Source organism: Cydia strobilella, chromosome 13, assembly GCF_947568885.1.
Source record: "Cydia strobilella chromosome 13, ilCydStro3.1, whole genome shotgun sequence".
In the NCBI taxonomy this organism is placed as follows: domain Eukaryota; kingdom Metazoa; phylum Arthropoda; class Insecta; order Lepidoptera; family Tortricidae; genus Cydia; species Cydia strobilella.
Window position 1 is genome coordinate 15,162,035 of NC_086053.1, and position 24,499 is coordinate 15,186,533.

The window sequence follows — 24,499 nt, forward strand, 5'->3', positions numbered from 1 at the left end:
AAATTAAGACTCAAAAGAGTTACTACCAACGCTAGCCGAGATCCGCCAAGTATGAGTTAATAAGGTTAACACGAGGATGATGAGATCTTTAATGGTGTATAAATTTAATCATTTACTAGGCTGCACAATCGTAATTAACTCATAACCGTTTTCCTGTATTATTAAGAACGTTTTCCTCAAACATATTAATTAAAATTTGACAAGTAAAGACACTGATTTTAATCACGTGATTATTTACGAGTACCTAGGTACATTGTAATGATGTTAGGTTTACTTTCACGATTTCACATAAGTTGCCTGGTTTGCCTTTTCGAAAAGGTTTTACAAAACTCTCATGCGCGGAACTTAAAATATAAAGTAAAACAAATACTTAGCGCAGAGATGCCAGCATCTCTCTTGTGGCATTTCTGTGATTTCATATTTAATAATTATTATATTACTAAACTGTTGCTGAAAACTTTTCTAATAACTATGAAGACTAAAGCTTCAGAATAAATACGTCAGACAATAAACTCATACTATACTCGAAATAAATTGAGTCCGATCAAAACAACTAGATGATTGAAGAGAAATGAGTTAAGCCGTTATAAGGCAGAAGGAATATATTTCCCACCTAATTTTGAACTTTATTTCAAAGTGATAGGGTTCAATTTTATATAATACCTGATACCTTTATGCCATATAAAGGGTTAAAGTTAAAGCACAGCCTTCATGTCCAGGAAAAGCAATTACTGCTGTCATAGCATTTTTAATAGACTTCAAAAAACTCGATGGACTTTAGATTCTGCCTGTTTTGTTCGTACTTTTATTGTAAATGAACTATGCGAATATATGGCATTCGTCACAATGTTCTCGTTCGTCAAAAAGAAATGGTAATTTAATACCGAAAGATACTATTATTTCGAGCATTAGCTTTTGGAAATTTAAAGATAATGTGTCGTCCCCAATGTTTGGTTTCTAACCTTTAGTTTCTATTGAACACTTATTTTTTTGTTAGATTTATTGTTTATATGGAGCTGTAACTTATACAAAAAAGTAGGTACATTGAATTTATTGTAATGTGCAATGCAAACTTTTAAAATTTTAATCAGCGGTTTTTGCGTAGCGCGCGACATAAAGTGGAGTATGTTTTATTGTGTATATGCACGTCATTTCTTGTCTCTATCGCACGCGAATAATTATATTATAAATTTCCCGCCGATGATGCCGGTGGTCAATGCCACCGTGCAAGTGGAACAGCAATATAATTATGCGCGTGCGATAGAGATAGGAAATGGCGTGTTAATGTACGAAATTCGGGCTCAGCTTATAAACTCACTTCAGGGTCCGATAGTAACTGTATGGTATAGTTAGGTCCATCGATGACCGGCGTCCGTCCGTTGGGGTCTCTCCAAAAAGCAATCGTCGGCTTGGGTAGGGCTTCGACCCTGCATTCTAGGATCACGGAGTCACCGGCGGCGGCCATCGTGATGCCAGACGCTTGGATTGTTGGGACGTCTGCAGTCAAAAAACTGTATTATAGACAAGCTTTTGCCCAAGAATTAGTTCGCGCGGTATTGAGAAGTAGATGCGACGCGAGAAGAGGTAGATGCGACACCGGAGATCACTAATGTGGAGCCGCGCAGATATGCAACCAGTAGCGTCCGCTCTGGGAAGTTATGTAGATGCTCATAGTCTGACAAAATCAAAAAATCTTACGAACGTCATGGGTCGTAAGGTAAGGCCACCCTCCGGCTGATATTACTTTGCAAGGTGTGGCGCAAGGCCGCACTGGCAGGGTCGCCATGTAAGGTGCGGCGTAAATGTTACAACTGTTGGTGTCTAAATACGAATATATTCTATTAAAATAACGCGTACATGCTATTATATATTACAGCTACGTACAGGTGAGGCATAGTATACACACTACAACCTACTGCAGCACCAAGTGCACCTATTTTTAAGACAAAGCTCAAAAAATGTGTCCGGGGTCCGATTTGAAAGCCTTCACGACGAATTTGAAAGATTCACGAAAGCTGGCACGAATGGAATAAAAGAAACTTTCAATGTATGAGTGACACCTGTAGGTATCGTTATACAACCAGAGCCACCATTTTATTGGTTAATGTGACACACACATAAATATTATCATTCACTCGTTCATTCCATTCGTGCCAGCTCTTGTGAATCGACCTTACTAGGTAGGCTGGCGTTTTTGAGAGGATCAAATTATTAGGATCAAAATGGCCCCATTTCATGTACCACGAGCGGAAATGATGAACTCATAAACAACTTCATTAATTTTGTAGCTGCGTTTACATTGGATATAAGGACTTACGCGAAATATTGATCTTCCTTGAGGCCTGCATAGGTGTGCCATAGCCGTTATCAGCATAACACGAGATCTGGTCCATGTCACGGGTGACGTTGTGTATTACTGTCACCATGTGTCTGGTCTCCACTTGGCGGATCAGGTGACCTAAATAAAAATGGAATTTGTAAAATAGAAGAATGTAGTACGTATTTTTACTTTTGCCACTGATGTCTGAGTTGTGTACATTTTTTTATCGATAGAGAAAGGTGCATGTTAAATTATGTAAAAGTCTGCTAAAACCTTTAGCCCTCAACAAAGCATAATCCACTAAAGCAGAATGCGGTTTAGATTTTGCTGAAATAATGTCACGATGAAAGGGGACGAACTCACGTGATCGCTTCTCCATACAAATGTAGTCCCCCTTTTCATCTCAGGATATTCACAGCATAGAAAATAGTTTTACATTCCATTTAAAACCATTCAAAACGACCTGAAAGCTATAAATGCAGTACCGGAGACAACCCACAACCGTGTGATGTGGCGCAAAAATACTAGGAGGGCTGACCCCAAGTAAAATGGGATAAAAAGCCAGGACCAAGAAGAAGAAGAAAATAGTTTTACATAATTTGAGATTTTTTTTAGATTTCTTAATTATTACAAGAATTACGAGCTTTTAAAAAAATGAATAGAATTTGTTTTTCACTCCTAACTTTTATAATAAAAAAAGACAAACGAAATCTATGTTTTGTAAAAATATATTTCATAATATCAAGGAAAAATCCAGGGAGGAAAATGGGGACTACGTTTGTATGGAGAAGCAGTCCACTATCCTCTATATTGAAAGCCATTTTATCTGCTTCTTATTTTGGTGGCTACAGGATATTAACACTATAGTTCGTTTTTTAGCATTAGAAAAAGGGTAAACAATCTTAACGTGTCTTTTTATTGAAAAATATTGAAAAAAACTTTTAAAAAATTCCTTTATATTACTAATGAAAGCAAAATAATGTAAAAGATCGTATATGATTTATAATTGCAACATATTTGTTGTGACTTATTTTTCAAAAGTGATTTTTAATAAAAATACACGTCAAGATCGTTGCTTCTTTCTAATACAAAAAAACGAACTATAGTAAGTAGGAGTTTTTCACTTACCAGAAATGTACAGTGAGATGGTAGGCGTAGGTGTCCCCATGGCGATGCAGAGGATGGTCATGCTGGAGCCTTCCACCACCAGATTCACGGGGTTCACAGTCGGGGGCTATATGGAAGAAAAACATCTGCTAAATTGCCTTGCTTTGGCAATTGGTATCGGCGCTGGCCATGGCTAACTCGTAGTTGTTAATTTTGAGTTATGAAGAAAATTACTGCTCTAGAAAGTTGCGGGATCATCTTTTGAAGTAAGTAGTAAAAACTGTCTTGAGGATTTTAACTCGAGGTGGACCCATCCATTGCTGACAACGCTATCTGCTGTGGTGAGCGCAGTGTAAAATGACAATAGTTAAATATCCTGTATGTGGCCTTATACTGATAACATGTAGTATGCAGCTAGTTTTATAGTTTATATAGAGAACTGTCATTCATTCATTCATTACTGGAAGCAGTGGTTTGTATGCTGAACCCATTTACTGAGCATTAGACCAATGTAGGTAGTTTATAATATTAGTAGGTACCGGGACGTTCCAGTCTTTGCGATCAGTTAACTTGGCTTAGTTCAATGTCCAGCACAAAATTATGTCAATCAGAATCCCTAGCATAGCTTCAAAGTAATACAATGCGGAAAAGTTTGTATTCCTTACCTCGACATACGCTGGATAAGCAGGATCAGTCCAGGCCAGAAGCGTCTCCGAAGGCAGTGAATCCCCGGCAGCGGCGTGAGCTTTCACCCAGCACACGTACTGTGTGTTCGGGGTCAGTTTCTCCAGGGTATGACCAGGCACAGTTGTGTTGATCATGGTCACGTTGCCTTGGCCTAGTTGTGTTGGTGACTTGTAGTACAGTCTGCAAAAAAGGTAAAGTGTTATTTTGTGTTACAATGTGAGTCACCGGTAAGCTGGGGCGTAGCTAGAGGATATGGCTCCCGGGGCAGTCACCAAATTTGCGCCCCCTGACGACTGACAAAAGTTTCCTTGCTGCTGCCTTTTGCCCATTTTGGCGCCCCCCCTTGGATGCAGATGGAATCAACTTTTTTATGCAGCTAGTATTGCGAAGGTGATGGTACCATAAATACATCATAAATAGTCCAGAATAGAACGATGGTCATTGTTGACAATAGTTAAAATTACGTCTTGAACTTGTGTTGAAGACGTAATTTTGTATATGTAACTAATATTTTAGTTGACCGTCTGAGTTTAAACTTCCATTTGTAGAAATAATTAACCAAAGAACTATTGCATTCAAATTATAGTACCACCTAAACGAGATCTATATGAGATAATTTTGGATCATAGTTGAGGCATTAGGGAACAACATTGTTTCATGACATGAATCAAACTAACTTCAAGAGGGTGCTGCGCGTTGGCGGCGGTTTCTAGACATCATAATAATAGATGTGCTATTAACCGCGATATCAAAATTTATGTTACCCCTAAATTTAGCCGAATTTAGCTCTATTAATTGTGTTCGAAGTTTCCGTTCCTACCTAAACCGGGAAATAGAGGTCACACAAGATTGCATCTCGTTCTAATTAAGGTAACCTAACTACATTTGCGGTACCCTGAGGTATAAGCGTTGGACCCTCACGGGAACAGCCACGAGCGTAGCTAATGCATAGAGTTGGTAAAAACACGAGTAGTCAAGTCTCGAGTCTATAAACTCGAATTTTACGAATCTTGAATCTTTTTTGAAGTGTTATTCAATCGTAAGGCAAAAGGATTGGAGGATAATATTACAATACAATCAGTGTCTAACACCAAACAGGACGTCGCACTGAGTATTAGTAGAATATTGGATACATAAACTCGAATCACTAAGGATTACTTTTCGAATCATACTAAGGATCTATCCATCAAGTTTGATGCTCTAACTTAAACATATTTATGAAAATTAACTATATTTAAAGATTTTCTTCATTGTCAGGTGACAACTAGGGAATGCAAAACCGGTTTTTATTTGTATGAAAATTTAGTGAATATTCGGTTATTAACCGATTTTTCCATACAATTAAAATTCGGTTTTGCATTCCCTAGTGACAACCAAAACTCGCTAATTAGACTTATTACCACCACAAGTTCATAGCCATAGTGAACCATATTAGTACCAAAATAAGGTCGATTATTGTTTAATATTTTTTTGTAACTAGTAAGTTTTTGGTTGTCACCTGACGATATTTAAACCACAGTCATTTAATTTAAACCAACAGTACTCTGTACCCGGCATCGTGTATGTACTATGAAAGTATGTATATACCTACCTACTTACTTATGTAAAAATCAACTTAAGAATTTTAATGACAAAACCTCCGTGAGACACAGACATATAAACATATTAATAACGGGTCACTCACGTATTTTAAGTCAAAAAACCCTCCTCGGTACGGAGTGAAACATGTCGATCGTTTTTCGACTTAAAATACGTGAGTGACCCGTTATTAATATGTTTAACTTAAGAATTGTTGTAAAATTAATGAATCTTTTTTAGAAATGACTTTAGTCTCCACTGACCTGTACTGTACATGAGTACATGAACTGTAGATGAAAAAACCGTAAAATGATTTAATGGTAGTATGTCTCACAACAGTTTAAATTCGATTACTGTAGATACCTATTTAAAGTAAGTAATTTGGAGGTATCGACCCTGGTAATCTTACAAAAAAAAATATTTCCATTTTTTACGCAAATTGATAAATAAATTACGTAAATAAGCGTTTTCGCAGAATAATTTTCTTTTGTTAGTTCTGACTCCTCTTGACTAAATCAGTACAAAATCTTACTTTGTCTGTCTGTACGGCATAAAGCCAAGTCAAATACAATACATAACCTTGTTACATTCAAAGTTTAATTACATGCAGAAGCTAGAATAGGGAGGCTAACTTTAGTACCTAGGACATTGAATATGAACCGTGGCCCACGGTCCGTGGGCAAATATCGTAGGCGAGGAGGTAGCCCCGGAGCCAGATTTAGATTTCACAATTCGTTAGTGCTTTGAACTGATTTTAATACTATTTTTAAGGTGGTTCACGCTGATTGTTTTGTAAAATAAAGTGAAAGTTGTGGGTGAGATGAGCGCCAACTACCAAGACGACTGTCAAAGTATCAAAACTATAAAATACTAAAATACTAAAAAAAACTAGCTTTAAGGCTTTTTTTATAAAATACTAGCTTTTGCCCGCGACTTCGTCTGCGTGGACTTAGTAACCGCAGCTAGAGTAAGAATAGCGCCTGGAAAATTTTTCATAGCAATCTAAAGAGCATATTATGCACACAAATTAGCAGGCACTTCATTAATTATCTTAATTCCACCCCGCTTTTTACTTTCTTAAGGGATGATTTTCGGGATAAAAACTATCCTATGTCCTTCTCAGGGACTCAACCTATCTCTATGCCAAATTCCATCTAAATCGGTTCACCGGTTTAAGCGTGAAGAGGGAACACACAGACAGACAGACAGACAGACAGACTTTCGCATTTATAATATTATAGTATGGATGAACGGGCTCCCGGTCCATGATTTTGAGAGCGACAAAAGCAGGCAATTAGTTTGCTATTAAACTAAATTCATGTGCTTGGCAGCTTTTCATCAGTATGTAGGATAGAAAATGCAGACCCCTTTAAGGATGCAAGTTTTAGAGTTTACCAAGTGTTTCTGTTGTAGAAAAACGAAAGTGCACGAGTGACGTCTAACGTTATTCATGAACGTCGCACGTGATTTTTGTTTCCGTAATAATGCGTAATGCGTAATATGACATATAACGGGTCATTCACGTATTTTAAGTCAAAAACGCTCGACATGTTTCACTCCGTATTCCGTACCGAGGAGCGTCATCAGGAGCTTGCGTCGACGGTGGTTGCGGTGCGGACTTAAAATACGTAAGTGACCCGTTATTAATATGTTTAATATGTCTGTGTCTCACGGAAGTTTTGTTATTAAAATGCGTAATGTTGTTTATTATAATCATAAAACATAGGATCTGCCCTCTATAAATACGATAACTTCGGCACGTTACACTTCATTTGGCATTCCCTTTTTCCAAATGAAAATTTAGCTGGTCTGTCACTTTGACCTCCGCCGATTAACTGCTGCCATACTCGGATAAATAAAATGAATAAATATTATCAGACAATTCTACACACATCGATCTAGTCCCACAGTAATTTCAATAAGCCTATAGGCTTATAACACTTTAGTGTTGTGTTAATATTGTGGGTACTAGACAAAGATATATATTTATAGTTATGTACCTATGCATACTTATATACAAGAAGAAAACATAAGTCATGATTCGAACCCGGGACCTCCTGCTACATAGGCCGGGTCACTACCGACTAGGCTAAGGGCCGTCAAATATTAAATAATCTAGTTTTTTATAGTTATCCATTTCCCGGTACCAGCTCCTCGTCTATAGTCTGTACACGGCCGTATTTGCACCGTGTTTGGTAGTCTGCGAAGTTTCCAGTTCGCAATTGTTTTATTTAACTTGGCTACATTTGAAATTCGGCTGCTCCGGTAGACTGCAGTTAAATATTTAACACGAATGTTAAATAGTAAGTTTCGTAAGCGGCGCTTGCACCATCCCACTAAGCCGGCGTTAACCGGTTAAACCGTTAAGCTTGTTTCAAATTGTACTGGTAACCATATGGTAAATCCTTACGTAAATGTATTTACCAGTGCGACAAAAAAAAAGAAAAAAAAGGTTTAACCGGTTAACCCCGGGTATGGTATCTAACAAATGGCCCTAAGTGTTTTGTGATTTTGAAGACGCAATGTAATTCTAAGTGATGATGAATCGTATTGGTCGTATTTGATATAGAAACTTTATTACAAAAATTAGATGAACATATTAGGTCTGAATGATGTAAAAACGCATTCTTCTTCTTCCTTGCGTTATCCCGGCATTTTGCCACGGCTCATGGGAGCCTGGGGTCCGCTTGGCAACTAATCCCAAGAATTGGCGTAGGCACTAGTTTTTACGAAAGCGACTGCCATCTGACCTTCCATCCATCCATCCATTCCATCTGGCCTGGGGTCCGCTTGACAACTAATCTCAAGCATTGACGTAGCCAGTGCTAGTTTTTACGAAAGCGACTGCCATTATATGACCTTCTAACCCAGAGGGGAAACTAGGCCTTACTGGGATTAGTCCGGTTTCCTCGCGATGTTTTCTTTCACCGAAAAGCAATTGGTATTTACCAAATGATATTTCGTAAATAAGTGCCGAGAAACTCATTGGTACGAGCCGGGGTTTGAACCCGCAACCTCCGGATTTAAAGTCGCACGCTCTGACCGCTAGGGCACCACCAGCGCTTGCCTTGTCGTTCATGTAAAAACGCATTGATTTTCCAAAATTAAATTTCTAAGGGTTAACCCCTTCAGCGCTCATTGCGACAGTTTTTCGGGATCAAAATATTCGGGAAAACTAATCTTTAGCCTTAAGCGTTAGATATATTATGTAGTACTAAACGCGCATCTAATCCGTTAAGTTTACATCATCTTCATCTTCCTCGCGTTGTCCCGGCATTTTGCCACGGCTCATGGGAGCCTGGGGTCCGCTTGGTAACTAATCCCAAGAATTGGCGTAGGCACTAGTTTTTACGAAAGCGACTGCCATCTGACCTTCCAACCCAGAGGGAAAACTAGGCCTTGTTGGGATTAGTCCGGTTTCCTCGCGATGTTTTCCTTTACCGAAAAGAAACTGGTAAATATAAAATGATATTTCGTACATAAGTTCCGAAAAACTCATTGGTATACGAGCCGGGGTTTGAACCCGCAACCTCCGGATTTAAAGTCGCACGCTCTTACCGCTAGGGCACCAGCAGCGCTTGCCTTGTCGTTCATGTAAAAACGCATTAATTTTCCAAAATTAAATTTCTAAGGGTTAACCCCTTCAGCGCTCATTGCGACACATTTTCGCTACACATCTCAAAATATTCGGGAAAACTAATGTTTAGTCTTTAGCGTAAGATGTAGTACTAAACGCGCAGCTAATCTGTTAAGTTTTCATGTCGGTAAAAAAAAAGAAATTCGCTATTATAAAAATTATTATATCGCGGTAAAATATTGATCATTTTTTTTTTCTTTAATATGTACGTAAAGCCTGACCAGCCCGCGCAGCATGGTTCCCCTATCACTAAGTCCGTCACTTTCGCACTCACATACTTGTTAGAACGTGACAGGCATGGTGATAAGCGTACCGTGCTACCACGCCAGAAATATATGATCACGCGCCATGTTGCAGAATTTCACTGGGACAAATTGTTTCATACTATATGAACTGTCACCATATACATGAGAATGAACACTGAACAGCGCCCCCTTGACAATGATCATATATTACTTGTCAGGCTTTACGTTCAGTTTGTAGGTACCTATGTTGATATTTATGTCGATTTAAAGTAAATCATCACAATTATCATGTTGTAATACTTGCACAATTACCAAGTGGAGCGAAAAGTAGGCAAATTTTACGGTAACTACTATTTCTATCAAATAGTTTCAAATATCATTCCATAAGCAATCAGCTAAAATAAAATTGGTCAACCAGTTCATGATGTAGCGGCTCTTTCTATTACAAGCGCTACTAAATAACTCAAGCCCCTCATTCTAAAGTGCTACATGCAAAACCACTACAAATTTTAAAGTTTCAAATTCAGTTAGTTTCGTTATCCGCGCCGCTGAGCATTTTCTGAATCGTACTTCGCTTCAAACTACGAGTATTATTACTCATTTATTACTGTAGGTCTCGCCGGGGTCCCTTTGTTTGACATAATTCCACCATCCATATTCCCTCCGTTCATACTAATTACAGGAAAAACTCCTTCCTTCTAAGAGCTGGTAAGTCTTTCAATCAGCTTTGCAAACATCATGATCTCATCGATCTGTTCTGCGATAGCTTTGGTTCGATACGTAAGCTAATGACTCAGGACTTTTCCCACTGTTAAGTGTTAACAGTGGAAAAAGTGTTAACTCAACATTGTATCGCTATCTTGTTCTTTTTTCTCTCTTTTGTTCTTCTTGTTAACTGTTTAAACCAATTTTCCCTCTCTAGTAAGATAAGTAAAGTATATTTATAAGTTAGTAAGTATTATTAGTTGTAATTTCGCACACCATGCACTTTACGCAGTTTCTATCTGTGGAAACTTGTAATTGGCTCACTGCTTCTATGTTATTACCTAACGTGTTACTTCAGCTGTAAGTTTTCCTAATAAATAAAATAAAATAAAATAAATAAATAATTATTGAAAGTCATAATGTAATGATTGTTAGATTATCATGAGTCATAATTCTGAAACCGTTAACTTTTCAGGATTTTCGTAAGGTTATCCTATAGATAGGTTAGGTTAGGTTATGGCAAACCTGAAAAGTTACGCGTTTCTGAGAAAAACCAAATTATGACTAACGACAATGCGGACAAACAATACATTATGACTTAAAACTTTATGGGCAACAATAGAGACCCGGCCTTGCCACTTATATACTTATTTACACTTAGAGTTCGTCCACGTAGAAGTAGTTAAAATATCAGTTAAATAACAGAGTGGGATGCAATATTGTATTTGTTTTTATGTTTTGGTGAAGATTAATAACTATAGGCAAGAATTTGCCGAAACCTGGGCCGTGTTGCATAATAAGCTACAACTAATATTACTTACAAGCGGAACTCCTTTTCTAATAAGTGGAATTAGAAAAGGAGTTCCGCTTGTAATATTAGTTGTAGTTTATTGTGCAACACGGCCCTGTTGTGGATGTACCTTATATATGCTTATTTATACGTTTTTTCGTTTTTTTGCTAGATTGCATTGATGAAGCCTGCGTTGTGGATTTTGCCTGTCTTGAGAATATTTAATAAATATTAAAATTCTTAAGTCGTTAAATCCATTTTCCACCCTCTTAGTTAAATATCAGATAATCCTTTTTTATTAGAGGTGTACAAAGTTTGAATAATATAAATATACGCCGTCCTCGAAACGTCGGAGAAAACTATTTTACGCGATTAAGTCCCGTGGAGATAAATAATAATGAATATAAATATGTTTCAAATTTCAAGGTTTTACCTTAAGAGTCCCGGGCAAGCTCGGTTCTCCATACAAACGTAGTTATGCTCTCATTTTAAAACGACTAGCTAGATTGCTCTGAAACTTTGTACTTACAATAGGATAAGGTATATCTAGGTCTGTAATTAGTACGAGTAGGTTGATATAATAGTTTAAAAAATCATAGTCCCACAAAACTCAACAATGAGTTTGTCTATGGGATCATCAGTCTCTAGTTAAAAACTAAATTGGTACGCACAGAAAAAAATGTCTCAATTTTTTTTAATCGAGAGTCATATTTAGATCCTATATTTGAGTCTTTTTTCTCCAAAAGTTGTTGACACTGCTTAACCTCATAATGAAATAAGCCACCATCACCTCAACTCAGACCCACACGCCAACAGAATAAGTAATGATATGTATTCCGAGTATAAGGCGACGCTGAAATATCAATTCGAAGACTTCGTTATGTTAAAATAATACTTACATTGGCCAGTCTCAGTCGTAGCCAGAGCCGATTCGAAAGGATAAAAGAATACCGTTTTTACCTTTTTTTTTTGACATTTAATTTTATTTTATTTAAAAGTTTATATAAGAAATTAAAATTAGGTATAAGTTTAAAATAAATAGTTTAAGATCCAATATTGTACACCCTAGCAGGGTATCATGTACTTACTTGACCAACATGTAAGACCAGAATGTACAAATGAACATGATTACAATGGAATAAATGATATGATATGATATTGACGATGTCATTTAAAATTTAATTTAATGTCGTACGTTGCCTACGTGACGGTACACTAAGATTTTTATTTTGAGACCAGAAACACGAACGCTGAAGAAAATTACTCTAACAAGTAAAAAGGACATCTTGAAGTTTTCCGTGTCTAAAAGTATTATAGTATCAAGGATAATAAATCGGGATATTTCAGTTTCAAAAATGTGTATTGCTTATATGGAGAAATGTTATCGTCGAACTAGTTATATTGATTTCTAACGCGTTGGTTTAAAATTACCGTGAAATGTGCCTACATTGCTCTAATATTTGCTCGTCAAGGCTTCGTCAAGTGGACATAAAAACAAATCAGCTACTTACAGGCTTCGTCACATACTTACAAATGATTTAATCCGCAACAGGCTTTGATGTCAACGATGTCATTGCCAGACTTTTTCATTGCAAATAACATGCAGAGTTAGCTTGGTCCGATTCTAGCGAGTGTAGGGCGAGGGAATTTAAAGTGGTTAAACTTTAAATAAGACTTTCCCAAACTCTTTGCTAAGAGGCATTTCAACAAAGTTAAGGACTTTGAAGAGCAAATCATTGGGTAACTTAGGTGACGTGAGCGTCAACCAGGTTGCCGAGTGTGAAGACATAGATAGCGTGTGGGGGCGAGGGGATAAATTTACAATGGTAACGCTTTAATTAAGACTTTCCATAAACTCTTTCTTTTCTAAGATAAATTTGTAGAAAAATTGGATCAAGTGTATTCTAAAGAGTATCTAAATAATTAGTTTAACTTACGTGTAGGAGATCTTTTCATCGGGATGCGAGAACTGTGGCGGTTGCCACGTGAGCGTCAACCAGGTTGCCGAGTGTGACGACACTGATAGCGAGTGCGGGGGCGAGGGTATGCCGGACACACTTTGTTCCTCTGTGGAAATGAAGAAATAATATGTTATTATAACATTTAAAACTTTCGCGTTTTGAACACATACTACTCGTATTAAAACATATTTAACGCGAAGCGCGCGGTTATCCGCGACCACGACCAGTGAAACCTGCGTCGAAACTTCGGAAATAAAGGTAACAAAATAAATTCGCGATAGACCCGGTTATAAATATGTTTTAGTATGACTTGTATACTTTTAATATGGGACCAACCACGAAATCGCAAAAAAAATACCCTCCCATAGAAAAAGGACCAGCCAAAATGTATGAAACAGCCAAATTATTTTTCACGATTTAGTGTTTTGTCCCATAGTAAACGTTGCTCAGTATAATCCCAAAACCTGCCTGGCAACGGGAATGCACTTATTTTTTTGCCACCTCGTATATTATGGAGGAGAAAAAGTCGCAATCAGGATAAACACTCAGATGAGAGAGAGATAGACCTCTGTGTGAGAATGAGAGAGAGAAAGAGGAAACGGTGGTAGGTACTTACGCGTGTTAGATGTGATGTTGATCAGAAGCATACTGCTGGGTAGGGAGGTGCCGTGTTCGTTGACGGCCACTACAAAAAGATGGTACGTCGCGTTCACTTCTAGGTTTTCAATGTTGGCCATGCTGTCTGTTGTGTTGATTTGCTGCAAGAAATATAGTTGGTCAAGCAAAGCTTGTCAGTAAATAAGAACAAAAAAACTACACTCATCCCCTTCTTCTGGGCGCCAGCACCAGTGCAAGACAAAGACAGTATGATTCTCTCCGTCTACGCCCGAAATGAGACAGTCCCTTGAGGTACATATTAGACAAAGTATATACAAGTAGTTATAGACGCGCAACCAAGCGACCGGGGGTAAGAGAGAGAAAATTTATCCGGTTTGCATGTCCAATGTCTTTTCTCTTTCACTCTTGAAAATTTCGGTATTTCGCCATAGCCTCCTTGCTATGATGCCATAACCCGACCATGAAAAAATGCCCGGTCGGTGATAAAGACAAAGCATGGCACTATTATCTCTTTCCTCTTGTAGGAATCGCAATAAGACTATCTTTCTCTGTCAAAGAGTGTCAGGCCCTTGAAAGGTACAGATTTCGTAACGTATTTAATTAAGAGATAAGTCATTGGAGGTCTTACCCCCCCTGTTCATAAAACTCACCAATCCTCTATTAAATTCTGTCCCTTTCCTACAAACACATATGTCAAAATGACAGATAGAGACAAACGATTATCAAGGGCTATACTTGACGTTTATTAATAACGTCATTATTATTTAAAATAAGGCTAATGGAACGGATGAATCAATATTATACACACACATTATAAAGGATACAACAGGTTAGAATACTAATTTAAAAATGGCGTTGACAGTTTCTTGCCTATACCTATACTCTATCTTAGGTTGCTGCAGTTACTGGCCACTACATAGTATTGGCCACTTTTAACAATAAGACTTCTAAATATTGGCTTGTTCCTTTCTGCCTTAGTAGTAACTATAGCAGTCACTCAGTCCTACTACGTATTGTTGTGTGTGTGGCCTTTTCTTACGGTGCAATATTTATCTATATTCAGTTAACACAGATTTAAAACTCTGGCGGTTGTGATCTACAAAATCGAAACTAAAAACTGTAATAGATGTCATATATTAAAGAAAAAGTGATGAAGCCCTCCAGTGGTGAGTGGTGAAGGCCAGAGTGGTCAATCCGGCCTTCACCACTGGAGGGCTTCGTCACTTTTTCTTTAATATATGACATCTATTACAGATTTTAATTTATATATAGTAGTGTGACTACTAAAAAAAAGTCAAAATATTTAATAACATAATTTGATTTGTTCCCAAAACTTGTTCAAAATCGAAATTATTTTGGTGCAATATTTTATATCAGACTATTTTCTAGATCCCACCAACACAGTCCCACCCAAGACAGTGAATTTTTCCACTTTTACCATGTAATTTTTAATATGTATATTTGTATAATAAAGAGTTTACTACTACTACTACTACTACTACTACTACTACTACTACTACTACTTTTAATTTTTTTCTAAGCTTAATAGCATCGTTCTCTTGCTTGATACAAAATTAATTTATTTTTTAGATCCTCACATTGTCCAACTGCAGAGTATTATAGTAGTAAGGTTGAGAGTTGTTTCCAACGCGTTGCCAGTGGACGACATAGGATGTCGCGTTGGCGCCGTCTTCAGGCGCGGACCAATCCAAGAGCCCTGTAGCCTTGTCGCCAGTGGTTGTCACGATCGCGTGGACCTCGCGCGGCGGGCCGGGTAGGAGGCCGGTACCTGGCGATAAGTATAAGAAATCAGAGTCACCCGTTGACCACGAACGCTGTAAAGAGTTCGAAACGTCGGGATGTATTATAAATTCAATATACGCGATATAATCCGTTTTCATAGTTTTATTTCATGAGTAACTATCGCGGTAACCGAAGACAATATTATATAAGAAATCATTTATTGCCACACAAAAACAAAAATCTGATAGTTTACAAAATATAACATATAAAAAAAAATTGCATGCGCGGCAAAAGGAACGGGCTCAACATATGCTGCGTCAGCCATTTCATTACAAATTGAGTGCGCAGCGCTGATTTTAAGTCTGTCTCCTTCACTGAACCACATTGATACAGTATACGACGATAGTAGATCTTTACTAATTCATATCTAGCAAATAGCTCGCTTCAGTTTTAATCTGATCGTTGCCACCACCCTGTTTGTTAGCAGCCATTTCAGATTAAATACTCGAGTGTATTGTCTTCTCTCAGGAATCTTTACTGCCCCAGCGTCCATCAGTCTGGCAACTCTCAGAGTTGTGTCCACGACTTATGTTCTCATGCAAAATTGTACCTTCTTCGAAGCACTGCACGATGTTCCCTATATAGGGCACGCAGGTGTTTATGCCTCCGGTATAAGCCCCGGCACAGACGCCGCGGCAGTTGGCGGGCACGCCGCGCCGTGCGCAGCACGCTTCGTGATTGCGACCTGGACAAGGGAAAACATTTTAGTATGGAGATATTATAAATAATTTAGGTTCGTAATTAACCAGGAACAATTCTGCCATGTTCGTCTATCCTTTAGTGACTAGAAAACTGTAGCTAAACAAGGGTATAGGTCACACAGGTATTAATTAGGATGTAGCCTCATACTGTGAGGTACTGGTATCTACCAGTGGGTGTCTTAAATATATTGAAAGTATCTTAAAGCAATTCAATTAGCCTCATGCATAAAGTTTATATTTGAACGAAATATGTTTTATTCGGATGTTTGTTACCGTTATATCATGTTACAAATGCATTTCCGTTTTTAAATTACCATTTAATCACTTAAAATTATAAATAAAAAGTACAAAAATTTGCCCGCGAAAAGCTAGTGAGCGAAACGCTCGAAACGCCACGTGACGTCACGCGTTCGACAGATTAGTGTCATTAGTAGCAAACGTCAGTTGGGCCGCCCAACGTGTGACGTCATCACGCTCTGTCGAATTCGCGCCAAAAATTATGAGCGTTTCAACCGCTCAAAAATTTAATAAAATAATGTTAAGGTTTACAAAAGTATTTTTATCATTTCCGGTGTTCCAACGATATAAATTATGAATCCAAAAATAAAAATAAATTCATGCATTAATTAGGCACATTACGAAATCTTAATTTTTTAATGATAATCATAATCATCATAATTATTTTATTCATAAAACCAATTTTAGTGTAAGTTTGGGTGAATTTAAAGGGGCCCACTGATTATCAGACCGCCGGACGACATCAGACTGTCGGTTAGAACAAAAACTTGACAGTTCCGAACTGACAGTGGACCCCTTAATAATCTTCACGCTATAAGAAAAACGTCCAGTTATCCGGTTGTTATGTAACATTTCTCAACTGATTCCTGTGAAATTTGTGAGCAAATTCGATAATTATATGAATTTTTTGTCGATTTAGCAATAGCATTAAGATTTTATCTAAATGGCGGTGCCACAGGGTTTTCGTTGTCAACAGCTCACAGAGCCACTAGCACACATACCTCCAGCTCCACACCGTAGTAGCTTATGGAACTCCTGCGCACAGAGCGGCGCCAGCGCCCTCAGGTCGGACATCTTGGCGTCGTAGGAGCAGAGCGGCATGCACACGCCGGCCACGGCGACGCGCTCGCAGCACGCCGTCACGTTGTAATAGTTCGATTGTTCCTCTTCTTCTTCGAGGGCCTTGGAAAGGAGTTTTTGAGTGAATTACAACTAGGTAAAACTACAAATTATAGCTTAATGTATTCGGGTCGTGCAGATTCGGGTTCTAATTTGACTTTAAGTTCGTGAACAAACCCTAAAGTTGGTGAAACGATTACAGCTTTAGTACAGTCCGGCTTAGGTATAGTACGGATTTTAGATGAATTTGATGATATAACCAAAATTTTAGATAATGTTCCATCGTTTCTGTAGAAAACAGAAGAGTTACGAGTAAGCAACCTGCTCGTGCATACATATACATGGATGAATGAATATAGATACACTTCAAGTTACTGATAAGTTTGTTAATTAATGATAACTTTGTTTTCCGCTTACTGCTCCTACACTAGCTACTTTAGATTAGAAATTATTTAATTAAGGTACGGCACTCAAGGTCTCTTAACACATTGCTTATTATTACATCATTTTTGTATATGACTGTTTGTTGCCTAAATAAAAAATAAAAATAAAGAAGAGGCAGCTTTCATTATTGCTTGTGTATGTCCTATTTTTCATGCTTATGCCTAGTTCGTATCTCGGTAACTGTATTTTATTTATTTTTATTAGTTCCTGAGTACATTTTGTTTGGGGCTTTTTGTTACTGAACCCATCCGTTCGCTGCTCAAAGACTTTATCAGATCATAATCAACACACAGGTAATCAACTTTTTGATTGACTCTTTATCAATCAACTTATTTATTGATCGAGTGTCTGTATTTCAATAGAAAGCTAAAATGTACCATAAACGTATACCTACCTGACTCTGAGTCCTGAATATGAGTCGTGGGGACGCATCGCCCACACCGTGTTCATTGACTGCTTCCACATAGATCTCGTAGTCGGAGTTCGATTCTAGGTCCTCTAGGATGAACGGTGAATGGATCTGGGAACAAACAAAAAGTTTTGAAATTTTTAAACTTCTGTGACATGAAAACAGCGCCATCTAGTGAGATTGAAACTGTCTAAGAACCATTTTGACAGAAAATAGTTTCGATTAAACTGCACTTAAATCGGTTCATCTATTGAACAGCTACAAAGCCACAGACAGTCACACATATGTATGTGACACGTTAAACTTATAGCACTTACAGCGTCAAAAGTAATCATTTGACTGTATTTTGTGTGTAGGGTAAATTATCAAAATTAAGATCAAATGAAAAAAAACCGGCCAAGTGCGAGTCGGACTCGTGTACGAAGGGTTCCGTACCATTACGCAAAAAACGGCAAAAAAATTACGTTTGTTGTATGGGAGCCCCATTTAAATATTTATTTTATTCTGTTTTTAGTATTTGTTGTTATAGCGGCAACATAAATACATCATCTGTGAAAACTTCAACTGTCTAGCTATCACGGTTCATGAGATACAGCCTGTGACAGACGGACAGACAGACAGACAGCGGAGTCTAAGTAATAGGGTCTCGTTTTTACCCTTTGGGTACGGAACCCTAAAAATATCAAATTATCATCGCAATCTCAAAAGGGTTAATATTGCGAAACATGTTATGTCCTTCCTGTACTCATTAGGCGTTAGTTCAAAACGTTATTGATAACCAACGTTAGCCATCATTTAGCAATTAGGCTGAAACATAACACACACACACAGATAAGCAATAACCATTAATATTCAACAGAAACCTTCAGATTATCGGATTTAAGGCTTATTCTTAAACGATACGCATTCCACGTGCAAAGAGCGTTAGGCGGGCCGATAAATTAAGCGATAATACTGAAAACATCCCTTAAACTGCGTCCACACCGTTCCTAAGCTGCGCCTTTACGTTTGCGTCTTATACTCCGCAAGGCTTAAGGCGCGTTTATGCAGAATAAAAAACATCTTGTAATAATCCGCCAGTGAAACACGTGAATAAAAAAAGTTGCAAAGTGCGAGTCGTACTCGCGCACCGAGGGTTCCGTACTTTTTAGTATTTGTTGTTATAGCGGCAACAGAAATACATCATCTGTGAAAATTTCAACTGTCTAGCTATCACGGTTCATGAGATACAGCGTGGTGACAGACAGACGGACAGACGGACAGCGGAGTCTTAGTAACAGGGTCCCGTTGTTACCCTTTGTGTACGGAACCCTAAAAACACTTTTTTCCGATGAAGCTCTTCTAACACGGAGTAGGTAGTAATAGCTCAAATGACAATTAAGATTAAGTACCTAGGTCCTTAATTTATTGACAATATCCATGGATATCCTACAGAATGACTTGGTGATGTCATTGATGGTTAATTACAAAGTTTGTAACGTAATCTAATCCTAAATAAGTATTCGTTATAGCCAGTATGTAACGTTATAAGAAAATAGGAAAGTATTTTTCAAGTTACATGGAAGCATGGAACACAAAAAACAGTATCTAATCATAACACATCGCATCTACTTCATATTTATATTCAAAATTACAGTGTCTTTCAATCTTATATTTATGTTGCCAAGTTTTTAATGGTAATCAATTCGGCAACCGTTTAATTCGACATGATGCATCAAATTAAAACAAATACGCAAAACCACGAATACATGCTGTGTCGTACCCAAGTGATGACTATACATCGGGGTTTTTGGTGCGGAAATGTTTCACACTAGCCGAGAAATACGTGAAAACTGTAAAAGCCGATACTATTTTAACATTTCTAAGCACATTTGGAACTTAAGTACTACATGTATTTTAAATTTATAGTTTGGTTATTATTTTACCACTCCTCTCCCATGAGCTCTGGCAACCTTACTCACCGGCAGGAACACAACACTCAAAACAACACACAAGACTCAAAAGTATTCACCAATTTTCACAAAAGTACAGTCAGCATCGAAAGTATCGTTTTTTTTATACTACGTCGGTGGCAAACAAGCATACGGCCCGCCTGATGTTAAGCAGTCCCCATAGCCTATGTACGCCTGCAACTCCAGAGGAGTTACATGCGCGTTGCCGACCCTAACACTCCTCTCCCTCGAGCTCTGGCAACCTTACTCACCGGCAGGAACACAATACTATCGTATCAGATGCGTCAAAAGACTCAAAAGTATTCACCAATTTTTATTATAAATCATATGATGTAAGCATAGCGCCACAAAACTCAACAATGTGTTTGTCTGCGGGATCATCAGTCTCTAGTTAACTAAAATTGTACACAGAGCAAAAAAACATCTTATAGAGTTAGACCAAGAAAAGTCTGCACCGATTTTGATAGCACACGCAGTGCAAATGTTATTTTAGACGTCAAACTTCTATGAAATTATAGCGTATAAATAACACTTGCACTGCATATGCTATCAAAATCGTTCCAAACTTATCTTGGTCTAACTCTAAGTACCTAGTAGTAATTAATTATTACAACAAATGAAAATGTTTTTTGAATTTGAATTTCTGATAGCTTAACAAAAAGAGAGATATACATAATTATGTATATATATAATTATGATAAATTAAACTGTAACACATATTTATGAACGCAAACTATTGAACTCGAGATATATCTCTACCTATTTGGAAAAGTATTCGAGGATGTGACTGTACATGATAGCGCACAGGTGTGGACTTACCTTTACGACAGACGGCAATGCTGTCACCTCCTAATTTATAGTTCCACCGAGGGCGATCCCTAATGAATGTATAATGAATTAATCCCTTCGGCTATACAAATCGTTGCCTATATTTCAGGAGCTTGTTGAATGGTACTGCCGTGCCTTAAAAAAAGATTGTATCTAAAAAATAAGCATTTTTCAGAAATCGCACAAACTTGTTTAATTTTGGTCTAAAAATCAGGAAAATTCGAATTTATCATGGCATTGTTACGATAAAGGCACACGCGTGCGATAAAATGCGCACGCGCACACGTCACACAAGAAGTGTGCCGTCTCATATAAGGATCTGTATATTACAACGCGCATGTATAGGTATATATAGCTCCATGCCGTAATCGGCAACGGCGACCCTAGCTAATTACGAGCGTGGGCTCTGACATGGCTGGCAAAGCCGAACTTATTTTTAAAAACTCTATCGCAGGTGGGGCAGTAAAGCTGACCAGAATCATTGTAAGTGTAATTATAGGAGGGTTTCGGCCGGGACTTACGTATCTGACGTTTCGTATCAAGTTCAATGAGACGAGCGTCTTCAAAGTTCTTTACGCTCATCTTAACATGAGAACGCCATGCGCACGTCTACGCACACGCATTTGGTGTGCACAGCTCTTCACTACATCACTACATAGTATAAAACAAAGACGCTTCCTGCTGTCTGGATGGATGTCTGTCCCTATGTATGAACTTTAAAACTACGCAACGGATTTTGATGCGGTTTTTTTTAAATAGATAGTGATTCAAGGGGAAGGTTTGTGGGGTGGTGTGGGGTGGCGATAGACCCGATTGTAAATGTGATTTAAAACAAATGTATTTGGTATTACAGTCTTTTGTCATATGACGGCGGCTTAGAACCAGACTAAAAGCATATTCAGGTTAAAGACTAATGTATGGCGGTGGTAGCCGTGACTTAGCTTTCATATGTGTCTAGATTAAGATTTACCGACCACTATAAAACATAAGTTTAAGCCTACATGTTACATAGGGAAATAACTAAAAGTCTGGGAACCCTTTTAGGTTTTCAGCTATTTATCAAAAGATGTTATTGTAACTTTAATTTCACGTATAGAACGTACGACAGGTAGGTAATGATTTGCTAGATAATCTTGGTATAGTTAACGCTATCTCTACTGAGCTCGTTCACTTACAACGCTTAACAATAGCATTCTGTTAAACAAAAGCCATTATTTCTTTTGTGTGAGCGCGTGGCCATTGTGTATGAGCCTAACCTAATTGGGAACTTTTCATGTATGGGCTCTCAACTCAACTATAATATTCATTTCGAAAAGGTTTAGTCAACTATAATGAATTTGACCAATCACGTGGCGCCGCGGTCCAGTGGAAAAGACACCAACGTGCGACTATTTCATGAGTAATACCTATTCATTTATTATACACGCGTTGATGTATTTTGTACTACTAAGATACTTACCTAATTTTAGTAGCAATTTTAGTAGTTAGTTTTATAGTAGAAAAAGTATTATTTTAGATGAATCGTAGAAAAAGTATACAATAGTCATATAATCAATCTTTTCAATCTCGTACCTTCATTAGGCCACTCAGCAAGCTTCGTGGCCTTAACACGGTAGTCGACTGCAAAGCTCTCTATTATATCACGATTGTATAAAATACTATTTACCTTCTCCAGCACCCTATAATCGTCCGCCGCCGCCACCGCCTTGTAGTGCAAATTATAGTACTGGACGGTGTCGGGCAGCGCCGCAGGCTGAGACCAGTGTACGACGGCATAGTCCGTGTCGATGTTGGTGAGGTGCAGGCGGGTCGGGGGACCGGGGAGCACGCCGTAGCCTTGGAGCAGGCAGTTGGTGTACGACGACATGTAACGGAGGCACCTGAGACGAAAGTTAAAAAAGTTATGCATGGTCATACATAACCCAAACCCAAAAGAAACGGAAGGGAGAGAGGGGAAGTTCTCATTTACTGACAGTTTGGTTTGACCAACTATACCTTTGCACGTGTTACCGTAAAACGTATAACTATGTATAACGCCAAAATAGCTTAATTTACAGTGGTGAAGGGTAGAATAAGTTTTCTGCCAACAAACTGCTATGCAGTTTGGCATATAAGTAGCAACAATTACTGTACCTCTTTTTTTTAATAATAAATAAATTAAAAAACATAAAAAAAATATACATATATACGCGTCGACTTAAGAACCTCCTCCGTTCTTTTTATCGGTTAATAAAGCGTTGCTACTAAGGGTTTGAAACAAGTGCATGTAAAATAGGCCTTCTGCTTCTGCTCACGAATTTGAGGTATTTTATACTTTAACTTCAATACAAAATAATAGTATGCTTACTGTATCTTAACTTGTTGTCTAAGGAAATCTATTCAAATATACTCGGAAGTATAAATGTAAGTTTGTTTTTCTGGAGATATGCATGAATTAAGTTTGCGACGTATCGTTAGTTTAAAATTTGTGAATATACCTATATATTCGCAGCGAAAGACCGAAATCAGGCAAAGAATATCAGGTTGACCTGACCGCCGAAAGTCTATCTGCCTACATAGCGCAGATCGCCAGATCTGTCTTCAGCTGATAATAAGAGTGGATAAATCAAGAACTTACAAATTGAGTTTCGTCATATTTCCACTGCCGACCTGACCTGACCGCCGAAAGTCTATCTGCCTACATAGCGCAGATCGCCAGATCTGTCTTCAGCTGATAATAAGAGTGGATAAATCAAGAACTTACAAATTGAGTTTCGTCATATTTCCACTGCAAAGCGGAAGATAAAACTTCTGCCAGTTTCTCGCTAAGGAGAACGGAGAATGGTCCATTCCATTCTAGGAGTAGAACTCCGTCCCGTTCGCCATATATCCAAACGTTATTCCAGTCCAGATTACCTAATCAGTCTACAACTGATGGATATTGTAGATAGGCCCATACTTACTTGAAATGGTTAAAGTCGAGATTAGTCACGTTCCCACTGCACAGCGGTAGACAGGACTCGGGCAAGCCCCTCGCCCGGCAACACGGTGAGTGATCCATCCCATTGACCAGACATCCGAACGTAGTCCCGGCCCACGGCGCACAAATCATCAGATCTGTGACCTGCAGCTAAGGGTTAGAGACGGAAAGGGAGATGGTGCATTAGACACGGATGAGATGAGTTAGTGTGAGTGAGATGCAGATGTTGAGCTGCTTATAGCTTTAAGCGTGTGCTAGACGGTCGCTGACAAGCCTTCAGACCGTCTGACCTTGGTAATGTTTGTATGAAATTTTGTTGGAAGCAACTGTCTACACGGTCCATCCAGACCAAGGCTACGCGGTCCGAGGGGCTTGTCGGCGACCGTCTAGCAAGGGCTTTACTGACAAGCGACTGTTAAGTTTGAATTCGTTGAAAGTAGCTACTAAAACACTACTTTTTAACAATTCTGTCACAATAATTAAGTCAATTTAAATTTGTTAAACGGGCCATTTTCTTGTTACCGTGTTTGTTAGAAATAAGTTACAGGGAAACTTATTAATTAGCTCAATTTAACGGTAATTGCTTCAAAGCATCCAAAACAATTTCGAAAGCAATCA

At 38.2% G+C, this 24,499-nt stretch overlaps 1 protein-coding gene across 2 annotated transcripts in view; it reads right to left on the reverse strand.

Annotated features, from left to right (window-relative positions):
• The window catches only part of LOC134746775 (Ig-like and fibronectin type-III domain-containing protein 1), a 100,559-nt gene that overhangs the window by 12,090 nt on the left and 63,970 nt on the right, over window positions 1–24,499 (reverse strand). Inside the window, exons 9-20 of one of the 2 annotated variants that reach the window (XM_063681306.1) lie at window positions 23,865–24,025; window positions 22,589–22,802; window positions 18,128–18,253; window positions 17,172–17,352; window positions 16,002–16,136; window positions 15,247–15,437; window positions 13,647–13,788; window positions 13,007–13,136; window positions 4,093–4,294; window positions 3,449–3,554; window positions 2,318–2,458; window positions 1,319–1,497 (exon numbers count right to left, since the gene is read on the reverse strand). In XM_063681306.1, the coding sequence (XP_063537376.1) occupies window positions 1,319–1,497; window positions 2,318–2,458; window positions 3,449–3,554; window positions 4,093–4,294; window positions 13,007–13,136; window positions 13,647–13,788; window positions 15,247–15,437; window positions 16,002–16,136; window positions 17,172–17,352; window positions 18,128–18,253; window positions 22,589–22,802; window positions 23,865–24,025 (1,908 nt within the window). Of the gene's footprint in view, window positions 1–1,318; window positions 1,498–2,317; window positions 2,459–3,448; window positions 3,555–4,092; window positions 4,295–13,006; window positions 13,137–13,646; window positions 13,789–15,246; window positions 15,438–16,001; window positions 16,137–17,171; window positions 17,353–18,127; window positions 18,254–22,588; window positions 22,803–23,864; window positions 24,032–24,499 lie in introns of both variants that reach the window. The other variant, XM_063681305.1, reaches the window with a different exon arrangement.